The sequence below is a fragment of the Amblyomma americanum genome, unplaced genomic scaffold, assembly GCF_052857255.1.
Source record: "Amblyomma americanum isolate KBUSLIRL-KWMA unplaced genomic scaffold, ASM5285725v1 scaffold_12, whole genome shotgun sequence".
Lineage (NCBI taxonomy): Eukaryota > Metazoa > Arthropoda > Arachnida > Ixodida > Ixodidae > Amblyomma > Amblyomma americanum.
In genome coordinates this window covers 818,899-837,284 of record NW_027526484.1, presented here as the reverse complement: position 1 = coordinate 837,284, position 18,386 = coordinate 818,899, and the positions used below count along the sequence as shown (strand labels likewise).

Here is an 18,386-nt window from a genome sequence, read left to right as displayed (position 1 = left end):
CGCGCATATTTGGGTACGATGTAGCCAATATTAGTTGTGCTGGAGCAGCGAGAGTTATCAGGCTTTTGAAATTCTAAAAATTCACATGGCTATTACTAATGGCTGGCTGCAAATCTCTAATTGCAATCTGGTGCCTATCACTATAGTAGTTCAAAAGTTAACTACAGTAGAACCCCTCTATAGTAAAGTGACTCAGACCAGAAAAAATCTTTACTATATCAGGGTCTTTACTATATCAGTTGTTGGTGATGGTATGGCTCTGAGGATGCTCTCTGGAAATTCACTGGCTACTTACTAAACACAGTGTTAGTTTATGAAAGGAACTCACAAATACGTTCCATATACTACTCTTACTGTCTTTTTATGTGTTAATTACTTATATTCAGTTATCTCATTTCATGTTATCACGTTTTCGATTTTGTTTATGTTCTGAGGAAGTTTGTCTTGAGCGACCCGCGCCTCCTTCTTTCTGCGTTCATAGCCCGCCTTACTTTTTTTTTTTTTCGTGCGCGCCGCACGCTTCGCCTCACGGCCCCAAGATTAAGTTGGCTTCTCCTCACAGCTGTCAATTTTGGTGGTGAAGCTATCTCAAAGAGCGCCGTTTTATTGTCTTTGGTATGCATTTACCTCCGAATATCGGCCTCGCGCGTACCACGTTGTCATCATTCCGCGGGAGGTACGTCGCCAAGGCCAGGCTCTCTTTTCTATAGCCGTTTTATTTGAAAAAAAAATCCTTACTATAACCGAAAAAAAAAATGTACAGTTTGTCTATGGGAGGCGAAATGGGACCGCAGTTTCACTTTACTATATCCGGGTTCACTATAGTGGGGTTCTACTGTTTTAGAATTTGGCTAAATATCCCTTTACTAATTAACATGATTCCCGTTTTTTGACGTCTGCCAACACTGGTATTACCATGTTGCAAAAAGCTTAATTCTCTTTACTTAAAAAAAAAACCTATACTTCAAGATTAGTGACTGCCTTCCCTGGAACACCTAGAGTAATGCTTAGTGGTTGGTGTGTTTGGTTTTATGGCACATAAAACAGCTGCGGGCTACCATGCACCAAAAACAGGGTCAGAAGGATCTCAGCTGCTGTGCTGCACGGTGGGACGCCAGTTTTTTACAGTGTCACAGTTTGTTAATGAAAGGTCTCCCTTTGTACAATTTCTTACAACTAAGCCCCTCCCCACTACAATAATGCCTTACTACAGTATAGTGTTGTAGGTATAACTAATAAATAAATTAATGAGACAGTGAGTGAGTGAGAGAATAAGTTAAGTCAATAAACATTTAAATAAAAAGCTCGATAAAATGGCACCTCCTCAAAGACAACAAACAAAGCAATGCTATCACCAATATAAAACTAAAATTTTCTTTAATTCCCTAACAACTGACGCAAAAAAAAAATAATGCAATCAATAAAGCATTGACAACGTACCTCTGCTTTGTCTTGTTTGAGCCAAAACCGCTTCCGGCTGTTATACGATGCCTGTGCCTTTCGCTCCACCTCCAACACTGCACAAACAATGCACTGTTTGGTTCCATTGCCTCAACCCCTGACAAGTAAAAGTGGCACATCAGTATTTCGGCAGCCGTGGCCAAACCAGCACCGTCTGCTCGCCCTTATTACGATTATATACCTGCACAGACAACAGCATTTCGATAGAAGAAGCCAATTATGTTTCCGATCACCGAATTTATACTCAATGACAAAACTAAGAGAGAAAACGGTGAGGCAGGGATGCTTTAGGCAGGCACATTAGAAGGGCAACTCTAGTGATTTTTCAATTATCAGAGTGAAAACAGCGCAAACTTCATGAAGGACGCAGAAAGGGAAGACGGAATGCAGACGCTGAACTAACAACTGAAGGCTTATTACTCTGACACCTCGAAGTTGTTAGTTCAATGTCTGTCTCGTCTTCCCTTTCTGAGTCCTTCGTGAAGTTTGTGCTGTTTTCGTAGTGATGAACAACCAACTAGCTCATGGTGTGTTCTTCAGGCTCATTTCAATGATCACTTATTAGAATTAAACTTTCATGTAGATTTTTCTCTCTGCCCTAGATCATTTTGGACAAGCTTGGCACTATTCAATTTTAAAGTTTACCATTTTTATCATTCCAGTTTAGGCAATTCTTATACTTAAAAGTGCATCTGTGATGTCGCAAACATTACCTACAACCTGCTTCCTGCTCGCTGAACAAAAATTTCAAAGCTTATATTAGGCCATTTCAACCACCTTATTACTGGAGTTAGTCATCACTCTCTGAGCCATGCTGTGCTGTGTACCGTCCAGACGTAACGAACAAAAGCAGAAATTAAATTGAACATGCTGTTTCACACAGCCATGATGAATGCATTGTGTTACTAGAAATGAGCTGTGCAAGCCTATATACTACAACTTTTCAGCAGTCATTCTTCCTGCGCACAGCATAAGACTGGAATGGAATGGCCACTGAAGTTGCCACCATCGTCGACCCAGTAACATTCAAGCAGCTCATCGATAACAATTCATCGTGATTTTCATTGAATTTCTTTGTAGCAATAGCTACATTACGCTAGCATTTCGAGCCTTCAGTGTGGCGGTGCCGCCACGTTGTTAGTCACGTGGTGCGGAGCAGCTGCCGGTGGCGCGGCGCTCTGGCGAAACTGAGTGGAGGGGGAGTGGAGAGGGGGGAAAGAGTGAATCACGTCCAGGGACGAAGATGAAGAAGGAACGCCCAGCGAAACGGAGCGGCGAAAGGCTGACTTTGCAATTCGACTGAGCGAGTTCCACTCGGCCAGATGTAGCTATCTCGTCACTCCAGGTTTAACCAGAGCTAAACCACAGCCATTTTTTTTGCCTTGCAATACGCCCACTCCCTCGTGCAATTATCTTGACATGGGACCCTTGAGGAATCAAATAAACAAATAAACAAAATGATGCTCAACACAGACTTTCATGAAGCGCAAGCTACACTACTCTTGTGCCACATGCTTTAAGATGAGGGTGCAGCCACTGGCATCAGCATCCCTTGCGCTGTCTCACAGGTGCTCAGTAAAACATTGACTGAACAGGCTACGACTCAACAAAAGCTGAGGCTACAGTTATCCCTGGTAGCATCCCACAAGTATACATGCTTTGCATACAACCACCCATGCACGACAAGTGCCACTTTTTTTTTTTCTGCTCAATATCCAATCACAAGTACAGAGAAAAGAGAGAGAAAGTTGCTGCCAGTCAGCAACCCCCCACAAGGTGTCCACCCACCATCGTCGGGCAGCTGCTGCTCCTCCTCGTAAGACCTGCACAATGAAGAGAGGATTGGCAAACAAACAGAACACGCTTCCTTCACGGTGTTACAGTAATGACAGCCATTTTGCCGCAGCAACCACTGAATCTCCCACTGTACTGATCATTTTATTTTACTTGCTCGTTAGGGCAGTAAATCAATGTTTGCACACTTAAGGATATCAAAAGAAGGGTGCCGCAGAATTGCCCTATTCTTTCTGCCACCAGGAAATACAGGAAAGAATGTCTACACCTACTACAGTTGCATAGTTTTCACATAGCGATACACAAACAAAAAACGACATGGAGTATAATTTTTCACAGAGTATATGCAAAACAAAAATGTGCCTATGAAATGGTTTCCATATACTATATGCAAAACACAAAGAAATAACATAAGAAGTTTCTAGGACACTTTACTTCCAGTAGCACAAGCTGCAAACGGCATAAGTTGGACAAAAAAAATATGAACTTTACATACAGCATCTTATACACAACAAAAAACAAACATGACAACGCCTAAGTGCCACACAGTGACACTTCACAGCACTGAACTAGACTGGGTGAAAAAAAAATGTTCAAAAGAGCAAACAGCACCTGCGCAAAAAAAAAATCTTAATTATGCACCGTAAAAAGGATTTCCCCACAGCATTTCTTTAGACATGCTGTGTGGAAACACACTGATACTTTGTGCTGTAAGCTTGCTTCAGCTTGTTACATTCTACTTAACACATGGGGGTTTCTGGACATAACTGTGCTAAAAATTATATAATTTTCTCTAAGTAAACAATTTCTCTAACTTGCCATTTAACATATACTGCTGCGAATCGAGGGCTACCAGATACAGGTCCTATATTGATCAAATTTTCTCTTTGCAGAAAAGAGCACTGTGTATAATAACATACTCCAACAGGTATCAGTCCAGTACTTCCTAGTTCAATAGGTTGCAGATTTTGCAGTTTCCTTTGCTGTATGAAATGAAAACCGCGATGGTTGTAAATATTATTATACGAAACAATTGCCTTCCTTCAAACATTTCTGTGCTGCCTAACAGGAATACCAGGCATGCAAGCAATATAAATTTTAACTACCCTATAACCTGAAACACCCACTGACAGCACCTAATCGAGTATAATGGGGCTAAAGTATGGAATACCGTGCCACTAGAAATTAAAATGGCTCGGAACTCTCTCTTCTTTGCGTGCATCCTGTTGCTTAAATAACAGTGTAAACGGCCTCTACTAGCTTCGGCTATTAGCTCAACAAATTTTTGTGATTGCTTTTTGTATTCAGTTTGAAAGATAAATAAAAAAAAGAAATAAAGAACGTCCTTCAATGCAAGTTTGGGAATATTTACTTACATGGCCACTGTGTGCTTGTGTTATTTAATGCATCTTCAAAACAGTGTAAATTCCTTTTAAAGAGGGACATATCCATTCCCAGCTCACACACATATATTTGTCTCATTCTGCTTGTAGCAAGAAAAAAAAATTTCCTCTTGGAGCTTTTCTCTCGAGCACAGCGCAAGTTGTCTCTGTATGCGTTCTTCGCGTTGATCAGGGTGGCACTTTGCAAATCAAAGGCACATTAATTTCCACCAAAAACTTTCCGATACATTTTTACACATTACGCACTGACTGTTAAGCGCAGTTGGTTCTAATGTCTTTCAGAAAAGAAAAACCACCACTGCTGTTATGTTTCATTATGGCATGTGAAAATTAGTGCCGAAATGTGGTATCATCCTCCTCTGCAGCGATGCAGAGGTCAACAGCAGATTTTGACAAAATCAAAGCAACAGCCACAAATGCCAGTGCTGCTTTAAGTCTGCCCACTGCACATGAACCTGTGCATTGCATAGCTTTCACTGCCAATGTTATTAGCCAATACAATCTTTGGCTTTCAGGTGCTTCTAGATAGGAGAGAGCTGATGTGGTATATGTCATATGGCATGTGCTTTGTAAATTTGTGAAAATTGGCTGAGGAAATCTTGGCCACCTGCTCCAAGCCATTGGCACGGTTACCATTGGTGCCTTAACTGCTCGAAAGTAAAAAGAAGCTGCACAGATAACCTCAACCTATCTTTATACAGAAGAACTGAACGGAAGATGGTTTAGGATTGGTTTATTGGGGTTTAACATCCCAAGGCGACTCATGCTATGAGGGGGGACACCGTAGTGAAGAGCTCCAGAAACTTCGATCACTTGAGGTTCTGTAATGTGCATTAACATTGCACAGTACACGGGTCTCTAAAACCTCTCCTCCATAGAAATGCAACAGCCGTGGCCGGGATTGAACCCACGTCTTTTGGGTCAGCAACCGAGCACAAACGGGCCCAGGTTTTGAGGAAGCTTCATGTATGTAGCCCACAGCTAACCTCGCTATGAAGTTTGAGGCACTTTCAACGCAAACTTTAGCACAAAGCTTCAATGCGGTGTTGGGCTGCTTTTAATGCTTGCTTTGCTGTGGTCATAGCTGGGCTCAGTGCCACAACAGACATGCCACGTTCCATTTCATAGATATGATGTGTGGCCACGACTACAGGCGCTGTCCACCAACCAGAGAAGCGAGTGGGCAAAGCAAGAGTAACCCAGCCACAGCATGCCAACCCACGCCCATACAGAAACTGTTATATAACCATATGCCACTGGATTCTGCAGAAACAAAAATATTGTCAGCTGTTGATAATTCTGAATTAAAGAGGATGAGCCAAAAAGATTTGGGTGACACTTAAAGGCCAACTACAATAAAAATTTTCACTCCGTAAAAAGGCGTTTTTCTAGTAGTACGCCAACAGAGAGCAGTGAAAATGAGAGTTGACATCCGTAATAGAAGTCAATACCCCGTTTCCAAAAAGTAACTGAGCAACAGGCTTTGTTACGAGCATGATGGCCCTTGCCGAGAGGCGTACAAGCTCGGCGGTCGCCATCAATGGCTACACTCTGAATACACACTGTGTTCCACTGTGCAAACCACACACATGCACTGCCCGTGCCGTGCCCTTTTTATTCTCACATGATCGTGGCGCTGCCTCTTGGTGGCGCCACGTGAACGACTGAATGAAAACGAAACTAGAAATGAGAACAACATTGTAACAGTCCTCCCCCATTAGATTGTTCAAGGAGAGCATTATGGTGAGTAGCGCTGCACTAGCTTGCGGCTCCTAGAGCTTCTTCGCAACCGGGGCATGCGCGTGCTGCACACTGATTTAGGAAAGTATATAGCCGTCTCTTCTGTGCCATTAGTGTCACTCAAGGCTGGCTCAAGCAAGGTTGGTGTCACACACAGTTTCTGGATGCCTGCAAAGCGTCTTGTGTCACAGGAGCCCAGCGGTTGGCTGGGAGGCTTCTTGGGATTGAGGGTGAAGGTGGTCACCGAGCTTGTGTTAGACAGTACCGTCACTGAGAGAGGCTGCAGCTGCTGACTGGCCTGTGGTGCTTGTACCACGTGCAGCTATCCACGGTGGCCCCTGCTGAAAATTCTATGTGAATACGTGGTCACCCACATTTGGCAATGGAGAAGAATGGCATCCTTTATCGGCCTGCAGCTTCTGTCTAAGCTGTCTCAGCAGCACTCAATTATGCAGACTTGGGCGAAGAACATCTAAAGGTGTCTTGAACATCCTTCCCATGAGCATTTAACACGGTGCACTGCCTGTGATTTCATGTGGTATGGTTCTGTAATAAGAACCGTGAAATATGGGTTTGAAATGATCCACTCTTCTTGATCTTGTTCTTGACAGTCTGTACGACATGCTCTGCCATGCCATTCGAAGCTGAATGGTAGGGAGGTACAAGCATGCAAGACGTATTCTATTACGTGTCAAGAATTCCAAATATTGCTCACTTGCAAAGGCAGGTCCATTATCGGACACGATGAGGTCCGGCAGTCCATGCTGTGCAAATGCTGTTCAGAATGAATTGATAACAACATCCGCTGACATTGAACTCACTGGGAAAACTTCAACCCATTCTGAGTAGGCGTCAACAATGACCAGGAAAGTATGACCAATGAATGGGCCCCCAAAGTCTATGTGAAGCCTTGACCAGGTCCTCTGAGGAAATGGCCATGGTGTATGCTGAATGCGTTGCGGTGTACGCAGGTAAGATTGGCAGGCTGCACAGCTCTTCACGAGACAAACATCTGGAAGCAAAAGCAATGAGCAGTTCTCGACCATCAGATTCTCGGTGTGCCAAAACTGCGCCATTCCCATACGTAGAGGCATCAGAACTGAGACACAATGGTTTTTTTGGGTCAAAATGCACTAGGACTGGAGCTGATGCTTTTAACTGCTTCACTCCACTGAATGTGTTTTCTTGCTCCTTTTCCCACACCCATTTCTTCTCGTTCATGAAAAGCAAATGCAGAGGATGGAGGCGTCCGGAAAGGTTTGGTAGAAAACGACTGTAAAAGTTCACAAGTCCTAAAAAACTTTGGAGTTCCTTGACGTCACAGGGTGCAGGTGCAAGAAGGATGGCAGATACTTTTGCTCAAACTTGGAGACAGCCCTTGTTTGCTTATGATGTGCCCAAGGTATTCAACTTGTTCGACGAAAAAATGGCACTTGTCGAGCTTCAACTTAAGGCCAACACCACGGAGTTGAGAAAGGACATCCCTGAGGTTGCGAAGGTGCTCTACATCATTCGAGCCAGTGAAATGGATGTCATCGAAATATACTACAACATGTGGCAGCCCCCGGAAAAGGTTCTCCATCTCCCTTTGGAACAACGCTGGTGCCGATGACACACCGAAAGGAAGACGTGTGTACTTCAATAATCCCACGTGCATGGAAATTGTGACATACTTTATGGAGTCTTCGTAAATGAAAACAATTGTAACAGGTTTTTGCTTCTAAACTGTATAAGGGAGCCTTTACAGCAGCCTTAAAAACTAAAAAGTGTCACAAAGTGAGTACAAGCATTCATTTTACATTACACACATTCAGAGCTTGAGGGCTGCCATGAGTGCTTCACTATGCAGCTAAGAAACAAACCGTCGTTGCCCGGTTACTTTTGGCAAATACATTAGAAATATTTCGCAAAAATAATCATTTTTCAAACCAAAATTTGAGAACAGAAAAGGCCACCATTATCAAGTGCTGAAAATAACATAAAAACGTACCACTCGGTCTAAAGAGGGGCTGCTAGGGCCAGCAGTTCGGGGGCATTTCGGAAGCTAACTGCTTCCCATACAAAGCGCAGGGAGGGGACATGCATTCCAAGCATGTACAATTAGCGATGCAAATGCTGATCGCAAGAATTTCCAGCACTGCGTACGGACACACGCAAGCAGAGACCGCCTTTTGTTTCAGATGTCTGCTCTGCTAGCAGAGCCTTTGCAAAAACTGTCTTTTTTTGGCTGAAAATGCAATAGGTGATGTGGGTTTTATATTCATTTTGACCCATCCAGGCAAGAAACTCACCAGAACGCTTTGTGAAATAAAGGGGACCGCCGTATGCCGGACAACGTTAGCTGTTTTCGATACTTTGGAAATGCATGCAGCATGAGCATTGGAAGGCAGCAGGCGTGTTCGTGCCTCGATGTCTACCAGTGTTTTAGCAATGTAACTGCTCCTAAAATTTTGAAACACTCTTGTACAGTACCACAGCAGGGCTGCCAATGAGGCTCAAGCCTTATTTCCAGCCACAAGCCTTTCATGCCGTCCGTAATATATTCATGTGATTGGGCACGGCTTGAGGAAGGTTCTCAGTGGTCAATACCTTCATCATGTCCCTGACTGTGCCATTGTGAGGTGCACACCAAATCATCGTGGATTTTCAAATCCGGTGTGTTGACAGTAGTGCGTCGGACAGCGGAGCGTTGCGCGTGCCAGCCCAGCGTTGCGCGTGTGCGTGTGCGAAGGGTGTGCGCGAGGCGACAAAGAGCGTGGCGAGCATGAGGAGTGGAGAGCTGACGTGTCAGAGAACTGAGGTTTACTGTAAAGGAAGGCAGCGCAGTGGAGATCGGGTCATTCAAGTGTGGAAGTGGCGGCTGTCAGACGTTGGGTCCGTGCTGCCGGTGACCTCCCTTGGATCAGCGACACAAGCCTCCTGCGTTCTTTGCAAGTGCGGAGGTGGCAGCCGATGGACTGAGGGTCTGTGTTGCCGAAAGGCACACTTGGATAGCCTGCTTTAAGCCTCTGGCATTTCGTGACACTGTCGATAGGACCTGGCTACGTGTTTCCTGCGGCTGCCAAGCTTTTTGGGCTGTTGACGGGAGACCAGCGGCATCTCCCTGTGTTCCTCTCCGCTCCTACTACCCCTTGGCTCCCTTCTGCCGCTTCCTTTGAGGCATCGCCAGTGACGCGTCGCACTACATCGACCAGTGTTCGCCCTGTCGGCAAGGCATCCCCGCTTCACCTGGGACGCTCAGTACCTGATGAACTCTTTCCTTTTATTCTGTAGTGTTGTACGCATGTTGAGTGTTCGTTTTCTTGTTTTCGTTTCCGTTTCTTATTGGCTCTTTTCCTTCGGCTTCGTTTTTGTTTTGTTTGATCTCTTTGTTCTCTTGTTCGAACTTGCATGTGATAGAGCTCCCCTTCGGAAAGTCGGGGACGCGCTACCAATTCTCGACAATTGGCGTCTGCGACAGGACGAAGCCGTTTAACTTATATTGATGAATTTTTTTTAATAAGGAAACGATGAGCACGCTAAAGGAATTAATTGAATTAGGCAAAGAGTTGGGGTTGAAAGACGCCGAGCTGTGCTCGTGGGTTGCCGCTGAGCAGGAAAAGGAACACGCTACACGAGCAGCCGAAGGCGAGCATGCCAAGGTGCAAGCAGAGGCTGAGGAGCGCAAAGCACAAGCCGAACGTGAGAATGCAGAGTTGCTAGCAGAAGCTGAAGAGCGTAGATTGCAGCTCCAATTAAGGCTCACAGAAGCAGGAGGGAGTAATCAAGAATCCGCACAGGGGCCCTCAGCAGCGGTTAGTCCACACACATTGATCCCGCCTTTCGACAATCGCAGGGATGATTTGGATGCATACCTCTAACGTTTTGAGCGAATCGCAGAAGGGCACAGCTGGCCCAAGGAAAAATGGGCTACAGCACTCAGTATGTCTTTGACTGGGGAAGCTCTCCGTGTGCTCGGTCGACTGTCCCCAGCAGATTCAATGAATTATGATAAGCCAAAACTAGCCTTGCTCCAACATTTTCAGTTTACAGCAGAAGGTTATCGCAAAAGGTTTCTTGAAAGTAAGCCGCTTGATAAAGAAACAGGCAAGCAATACGCAGCACGTTTGCTCAGTCTTTTCGATCGATGGGTCGAGATGTCGGGAACGGCCATAACGTACGATGATTTACGTGACTTGATGGTGGCCGAACAGTTCATGAGGAACTGTCATAGTCGTCTGTCAGTTTTCTTTCGAGAAAGAGAGTGCAAGACACTGGACAAAATGGCTGAGGCAGCAGACAACTTTCCAGAGGGCGAGCGGCAAAGAAATTTGTCTTCGTTCAATGAATTGTTCAAGGTGGGCGTCCCGAGGGAAAAGGATGTTCCATCAAAGAGACAGTCAGGGAGGTGCCTCATTTGTAACCGACAGGGACACAAGGCTGCCGACTGTCTGTCTAAGCCAAGGCAGCTTTATTGAGTTTATTGCCGAAAAACAGGGCATGATGTAATTCCTGCTCAAAAAAAGCATAAAAACCAGAAGAAATCGTCCTGTTGTGTTCAGTCAGAGTGTGTTGCATCCGAAACGGTGTCCACAGCTGCAGATAGGCTTGAACAAGCTGAGGATAAGGTGGTGGTCGGACTTGTCCGGAAAAAGCCTGCAGACGCCAAACACATGCCTGTACTAGAGGGTGAGCTCCGAGGCCTACCCGTACATGTTTTACGGGACACGGGGAGCAATACAGTAGTGGTGCGGAGAGCCCTAGTTTCTGACTCAGCTCTCACTGGCTCGACATCTACGGTATTCCTTGTTGATGGCAGTAGTCTGGAAGTTCCCGAGGCAGAAGTCTATATCGCTTTCCCTTATTTCACTGGCACGGCCGTGGTAAAGTGCATGGAGACACCATTATACGATGTTATAATTGGAAATATACCACAGGCCCGTGAGCCGCCAAATCCAGGTATTAATTGGAAGAAATTGGGGTGTGTTGCTAAATTATGTCCTGAAATAGTCAATGACGGGGACGCCAGTAAAAATGGTGAGGGCGAGGGCCGAAAAGTGGTGTTGGCTGGAAAGGAAGTTTCTGGACGAAGGAGAGAAAATACTGCTTTAAGCGTTGGTCCTAGGAGGTTCACCAAGGAAATGTTAGAAGCATAGCAAAGAGACGATGAGTCATTGAAGGCGTGTTCGTTGAAAGTAGGGAACTTGTTCCATGGCAAGCACGGCACTTCGCACTCATGTGCTGTTGAAAAGGTTTGCTGTACCGCCTCTGGCAGAGAGGTTCGACAGGTAGTGCTTCTCCCAAGTCTTGCCGATCACAAGTGTTGAGGCTTGCCCACGATAGCCCGTTGGCAGGGCACCAGGGCATTAAGAAGACTACAGATCGAGTTCTGGAACAATTCTACTGGCTGGGAGTGCAGGAGGAGATTAAGAGGTATGTCAGCTCGTGCGACTCCTGCCAAAGGACGAGCCCGAAAGGCAAAGTAGGGAAAGCTCTATTGGGACTCATGCCTCTTATTGACACTCCATTTGATCGGGCCGCTGCCGATATTGTCACGAAGACGATGACGCTGGCAGTGGCGCGGGACGGAGTGCTCGCGCTAGGGAAGCCGCCATTAAACATCATCTCACTGCCATCATACATCTCGCCTCAATCTTCGGCCGGTCGCCACGTAACATTTGGTGTGAGGTGCGGGGTATCATCCCCTATCCTGGTTTCGGAGCTTCAGTGTCCTGTGTCGACCGTGGTCGTCGGCCATGAATTCCTGATCCGCGTCGGCCGGCCGTGCTCCAGCCTGCCAAGCCCGAACTGACATCGCCGCTCACCCAAGCCCCGTCCCCTGCCTTGATCACAAGATACGACGACATGACGCCGCCGCTGCGACCCGACCCCATGACCCGACCGGCCCGAGACGCTGTCCACACATGAACACACAGCCCCCCTGCCCCTGCCTTTCGGTGCGTCTTAGGGCTTCGGCCGTCGGCTCCTGGCGACCTGCGGCCCGTAAGCTTCATGGACCAGGATTCATTCGCAAATCTCTTTCATCGTGGCGGCCAGCACTTCACCACCATGCCATTTCTATTGTAGCGTCCTGTGAACCTATCACCATCGAGCGCAACTCTTCGTCGATATCTTCTTCGATTCACGATCGGGACGATCGCTCGGCAGCCTCGGGTAGTGTCACGAAGACAATGACGCTGGCAGTGGTGCGGGACGGAGCACTCGCGCTAGGGCAGCCGCCATTAAACACCATCTCACTGCTATCATACATCTCGCCTCACTCTTCAGCGGGTCGCCACGTAACAATATTGCTGGTCCACTGTCGCCCACATCAGTGAAATGGAACAGATATATTCTCACTCATCGATTTTGCCATGCGGTATCCCGAGGCCGTGGCTCTGCCAAAAATAGATTTTAGCAATCGTGGCTGAAGGTTTGGTGAGGATGTTCTAACGTATAGGTTTTCCGAGAGAGATCCTTTGTGACTAGGGCTCCTATTTCACTTCCGAAATGATGAGAGAGCTCAATTATCTCTTGGCGGTGAAACATCTCAGCACGACACCTTACCATCCGATGTGCAATGGGATGGTGGAGAAATTTAACGGCACACTCAAGCAGATGCTGCGGAAGCTAAGTCTAGAGCAGCCCAAAACATGGGATCGTTATATTGCTCCGCTGATGTTCGCATATAGCGAGGTACCACAGGCGAGTCTGGGGCTTTCTCCGCTTAAGTTGATATTTGGAGGACATGTTCGAGGACCGCTCGCAGTTCTCAGAGAGCTCTGGACAAAGGAAGAGCTGGGAGAAGACACGAAGGCAACCTATGAAACGTTCTCGATCTAAGAAAACGTCTCGAGCAAACTGTGAGAGCAGCACATCAAAATCTGTTGAGTGCCCAACATTCTCAGAAAAGATATTAAGATAGGAACAGCAAGAAGCGGCATTTAAGGGTTGGAGATTGTGCCCTCATTCTTTTGCCGAGCAGCCACAATAAACTGGTAATGCAGTGAAGAGGTCCATTCGTGGTTTCTGGCAGTGACGTGGATAATTGGATCAACTTGGGCCACACTAAGAAGCTCTTTCACATCAATATGCTTAAGCGGTACGAAGAGCGTGCGTCCCAAGAGACCGTGCAAGCGTCATCTTTCGTTGTTTAATCGAAGAGGCTGACAGGCTCAGAAAACATAGGCGCTGATTGCATGAGTGGTTTATAATTGCCGGAGAGTGATACCCAATGTATACTATTACTATCCGGTGTTTGCAATTGTTACCTGTGCAAATGTGGCCTGGTAGTGTTTGTGGGTTGTTTTTCTTCTTTCGTTCTCCGGTTATGTGTTGCTCAGTGTGTACATATTCACCTTTATGGTATACACATGTGTAAAGTTTGTGTCTGATATTTTGTACTATTTTTATTTTCCCTTTTGTCACATGCATAAGGTTTGACCCTCTGTGTATAAGGTTTGACATGTTCCCTCTGTGCGCGTTTCCATGTGCCTCCATGTGTCCTGTGTAAAGTCCGGTGACTACGGCGGCGTCTAACTTGACAGTTTATCACGTGAACATTACTGTTCGTGCATCAACTGCTTCCCACGTAAACATTCGTGTTGTGTGCACCGATGGCAGTTTTTTCTGCGACAAAACTTTTTCGAAGGGTGGGCATATGTCAGGTGCACACCAAATCATCGTGGATTTTCGAATGCAGTGCGTCGACAGTGGTCCGTCGGACAGCGGAGTGCTGCGTGTGCCAGCCCAGCGTTGCGCATGTGCGCATGCAAAGGGTGTGCACGAGGCGACGGCAACAAAGAGCGCGGCGAGCACGAGGAGCGGAGAGCTAACATGTCAGAGAGCCAAGGTGTAAAGGAAGGCAACGCAGTAGAGATCAGATCATTCAAGCGTGGAGGTGGCAGCCGTCGGACGTTGGGTCCATGCTGCCGGTGACCTCTCTTGGATCACAGACGCAAGCCTCCTGCATTCTTTGCAAGTGTGGAGGTGGCAGCCGATGGTCTGAGAGTCCGTGTTGCCAAAAGGCAGTCTTGGATAACCTGCTTTAAGCCTCTGGCATTTTGTGACACTGTCGACGGGACCTGGCTATGCTTTTCCTGCAGCTGCCAAGTTCTTCGGGCTGTTGACGGGAGACCAGCGGCGTCTCCCTGTGTTCCTCTCCGCTCCTACTACCACCTGGCCCCCTTCCGCCGCTTCCTTTGTCGCATTGCCAGCAGCGTCGCACTACATTGACCGCGTTCGCCCTGTCTGCAAGGTATCCCCGCTTCACCTGGGACGCTCACTACCTGGTGAACTCTTTCCTTTTATTCTGTAGTGCTGTACGCGTGTTGAGTGTGTGTTTTCTTGTTTTCATTTCCATTTCTTATTGGCCTTTTTCCTTTAAAGAATAAATACGGCTTCGTTTTGTTTCGTTTGATTTCTTTGTTCTCTTGTCCAAACCAACACGCGATAGCGTTGCCGTTCGGAAAGTCGGGGACGCGCTACCAATTCAGCCTTACGCTACCAGGTGCACGCATCGCCTGTTATAGAGCTTTTTCAACACCAGTGCTGATTCTCTAAGTGTAGAACATTCTTACAGTTATTTTTATGATGCACCCAACATATTGAGAGGCATTCTAGGCAAAGTAAAATTTAGTTGCAAATGGCCCTTGAGCTCTGCCTTAAGGACATGACACGATAGCGCTAATGGATCCCATCAATGGCCTGAGGTCCTCTTTCTACACCAGTTCGCTAACATGGGCCCTACATATTCTTTTCTTTCTCCAACACAATGCTTTATCACTCACCCCATCTCAGCACTGTCATTCCAAGTCTTCTTCTGCTTCACACCCTTCATAATCAAAACGCATTCCTTAAGTGCCATCTCTTGGAGCTGCGAAGTACTCCGCCGCATGCCGGTGCCACTACAATACATTAAGCGGCTGTCGGCTGTTCATACGCAAAAAGGCTTTCTTAGTTGGCAACATTAACTGGCGATGCTAATTGGTAACCTTAATTAACTGGATGTTTTTGCCTGCTGTGCAGCCTACTCTGCAGTGCAAGGTGCTCACACAAGACCTCCTTTTATCACACTCAAAGCTCCTCCATGGCAGGGTAGCATGCCCGGCTCAAGACGAAAGGGGCATCGCTTTGAGTACCAGCTCAGCCATTTTTCTTTTCAGCATAACTGTTTTTCTTTCCTCACAGGCTACATGCAACGGTGGTGGAATGATGTCGCAATCCTGTAGACCAATGAGGAATTTCATTGTAGCCCCAAGGTCTTCACTGGACATTTGCTCTAACGCTACCACGTTATTGCATCCAATGCATGAGAAGAACGCCCTCTGCCTTGAGTGGACAGCAACCAGCAAGCTTCTAGAGACATATTTCATCCAGTGCAACTCTTGTAACATGACACAAGCTCACCGGTGCAGCGTAGCTGTTTGCGCTTGTTCCTCACGAAGCAGCTCTATGAACCTCGGAATAGCATTCTGCACAGGAACAAAAAAAGGGGGGTAAGTGTACAAAATCCCTGAACATGCCCCAGCGTTCCTATTTTTTTTTCTTTCAAAATGTTTAGCCTCAGTGTAGTTGGTTTCCACTTCCACACAGATCTGGCAGCGAACACAATGCGAAAGTGCATGAATAGACCATATACATGGAGGCGACGCGATAGCGGAAAGCAGCGCTATCCCATCGGATATGTGCTGCTCGCCTCTCTAAGCTTTGTGACGTATGGCTTCTACTTTCTGCAGCCTCACACGCATTCGCCACATAAAAAGAAGTAAAAGCTCACCTTGCAGAACTCCACTTCACCCTCGACTTGCTCCCACTGTTGTTTCATTTCCTTCAACTCCATTTTGACCTTGGTGGATTGCTGCAAAGCAGGTGCAAAGAGCACAACCCACATCAACTCTCTTCAGATAGCAAATACAACATTCTACTCTACACCAAAACTTTCGCTCTGCAACCTAGAGATTGCAGCAAGCTTGGAGAGTAAAATATGATTGGCAGAAGCATAGTGGTAAGCATGCTACCACCAATCACGCGCTACTTAGCTAAAAATGGCTAAATAAGACTACAACAGTCCATTAGCACCAGGCTCGCTACCTCCATTTTTGCCATCTCCCTTTATGAGCCACAGCTGCGCCCACAGTGTAGCTGCATGGTATGCCGGAGATGGCTTGTAAAAGCTTGCCTGCCAAGTGTGTGCCTGCTGAGCCCGTACATGCCAACACTGTAACATGTGGTAGTTCTTTGAGAACATGATTTACCATGCTTTGCTGCAGGTGCGAGTGCCTCTGCTCATTCACTCTGAATTCCAACACTCACTCATACCTACTTTTGCCCTAAACCGTCAACAGTTCCTGTGATGGTATCAGCCGTTGCTCATATGATCCCTGGAGCTGGGATGCTGGCAACCTGCTTGCCTCATATGAACCTCACCCTTTTGTCCATGCCTGCCAGGGTACTTTGATTTGAAACAAGGCTACAATGCCAGGCTAGAGTATCAAACAGTTTCATGCTTCAAAGATACGAAAATGCTGCTTTCCGCACAGATATTTTGGTGCTGCCAAGTTGAGCCCCTGATGGTGGCTCAGCGGTTAGGGCACAGTCGGTTGCAGAGATGGCTTGGGGACAAACACACAGGGATATCTGATTTTCCAACCAGCTTAAGAGACCTTTTTGTTGGGCTAGTTGGCAATTGACCATTGTAATTTAAAGGCACCAAAACCACACACACACACACACGAGAGAAGAGAATGGGACAGGTGCTCTATCCCGTTCTCTTCTCTCGTGTGTGTGTGTGGTTTTGGTGCCTTTAAATTACAATTTCCAGCCAGTTATCATCATCACTCCAATGCACGTGGGTGTGGTGCATCCCACGAAACACATAACTTCTATAGAACGTCTTCAAACAACTCCAAACATCTAGCAACGTCTAACTCGTGATTGAAACGTTTAAAAAACATCTCAGCATTGGAGGTTTATCCACAAACGTTTTAAAAACATACTGACAAAAGAGGTTTATTCACACACGTTTTAAAAACTTCTCTAAATATATGTTTTCTATGCAATGTTTTAAAAATTTCTGTGACGAGAAGTTTACTCGGGAATGTTTTAGTGAAGTTGTTTAACAGCAATTTGTTCCAAACATATCTTTGCATATATGTCCAAGTACTTGGCATACACAGTCGGTAGATGTGAACTAACGCCACGCAGAACCTAAGTCCAATCATATGCATTTTTATGCGTCTTTTATTTTGGTGATTAGTGATGACTGAGCTAGTCATGTACATGACTCAGCGCCAATTAACATAGGATAATTCCGCACAGCCGTTAAGGCAGCAGGAATGTCCACGCAACGAACGTTGCAAATAGCATTCTTCTTCGAAGTCAGTATATAATAAGAGTAATAAGAGCAATATAGAATGTGCGTTGGACATACCGTACATAGTAGAGCGCGAGACAATTTCTCGACTATGCTGGTTTCAAGCTCCACGCACACCGCTGGCAGAAACTAATGAACTGATGAAACTATGGCAGAGACTGATGAAGTAGGTTTTCTTGCCTCATTCGCATGTGTATTTATGCTGCAAAGGGCAGCTGCCCACCCTTTGCAGTTCGAGCTATACTGCAGATATCTGAGCAAACAAAATCAGCAGCTCTAAATAAAGCATGAGTACTAAACCTAATGAAATTCCACTAGTTGATTTTAGAGGGTTCTAAATATATAGCATACTGATCTGGTGTCTACAGGCTTCATATAAGCAGCCATTTGCAAAAAATAAAAATGTCTAAATATGTTCTTAACGAGTTCTTGCGAAGAAGTTTTCTAGATCTTTTTTAGCGGAGCACTAGCAGGCATATAAAACCTCTTTTTTCCTCATTGTCTACAGACCATCTGAAAATAGATTTCTTCTAAACATTTCCATATACCTTTGTAGACGTTTGTTATATGTTGTGTAGCCCTCCTTGTGTTTTGTGGGATGTCTGTTCTATCATTTTTTTTTTCACCTCCTGATT

At 46.0% G+C, this 18,386-nt stretch overlaps 1 protein-coding gene across 1 annotated transcript in view; it reads right to left on the bottom strand.

Moving 5' to 3' along the window:
* Positions 1 to 18,386, bottom strand: part of LOC144111876 (uncharacterized) — a 41,064-nt gene that overhangs the window by 15,189 nt on the left and 7,489 nt on the right. Inside the window, exons 4-7 of the mRNA XM_077644903.1 lie at positions 16,156 to 16,236; positions 15,786 to 15,850; positions 3,250 to 3,284; positions 1,441 to 1,517 (exon numbers count right to left, since the gene is read on the bottom strand). Coding sequence (XP_077501029.1) covers positions 1,441 to 1,517; positions 3,250 to 3,284; positions 15,786 to 15,850; positions 16,156 to 16,236 — 258 coding nt within the window. The remainder of the gene's footprint in view (positions 1 to 1,440; positions 1,518 to 3,249; positions 3,285 to 15,785; positions 15,851 to 16,155; positions 16,237 to 18,386) is intronic.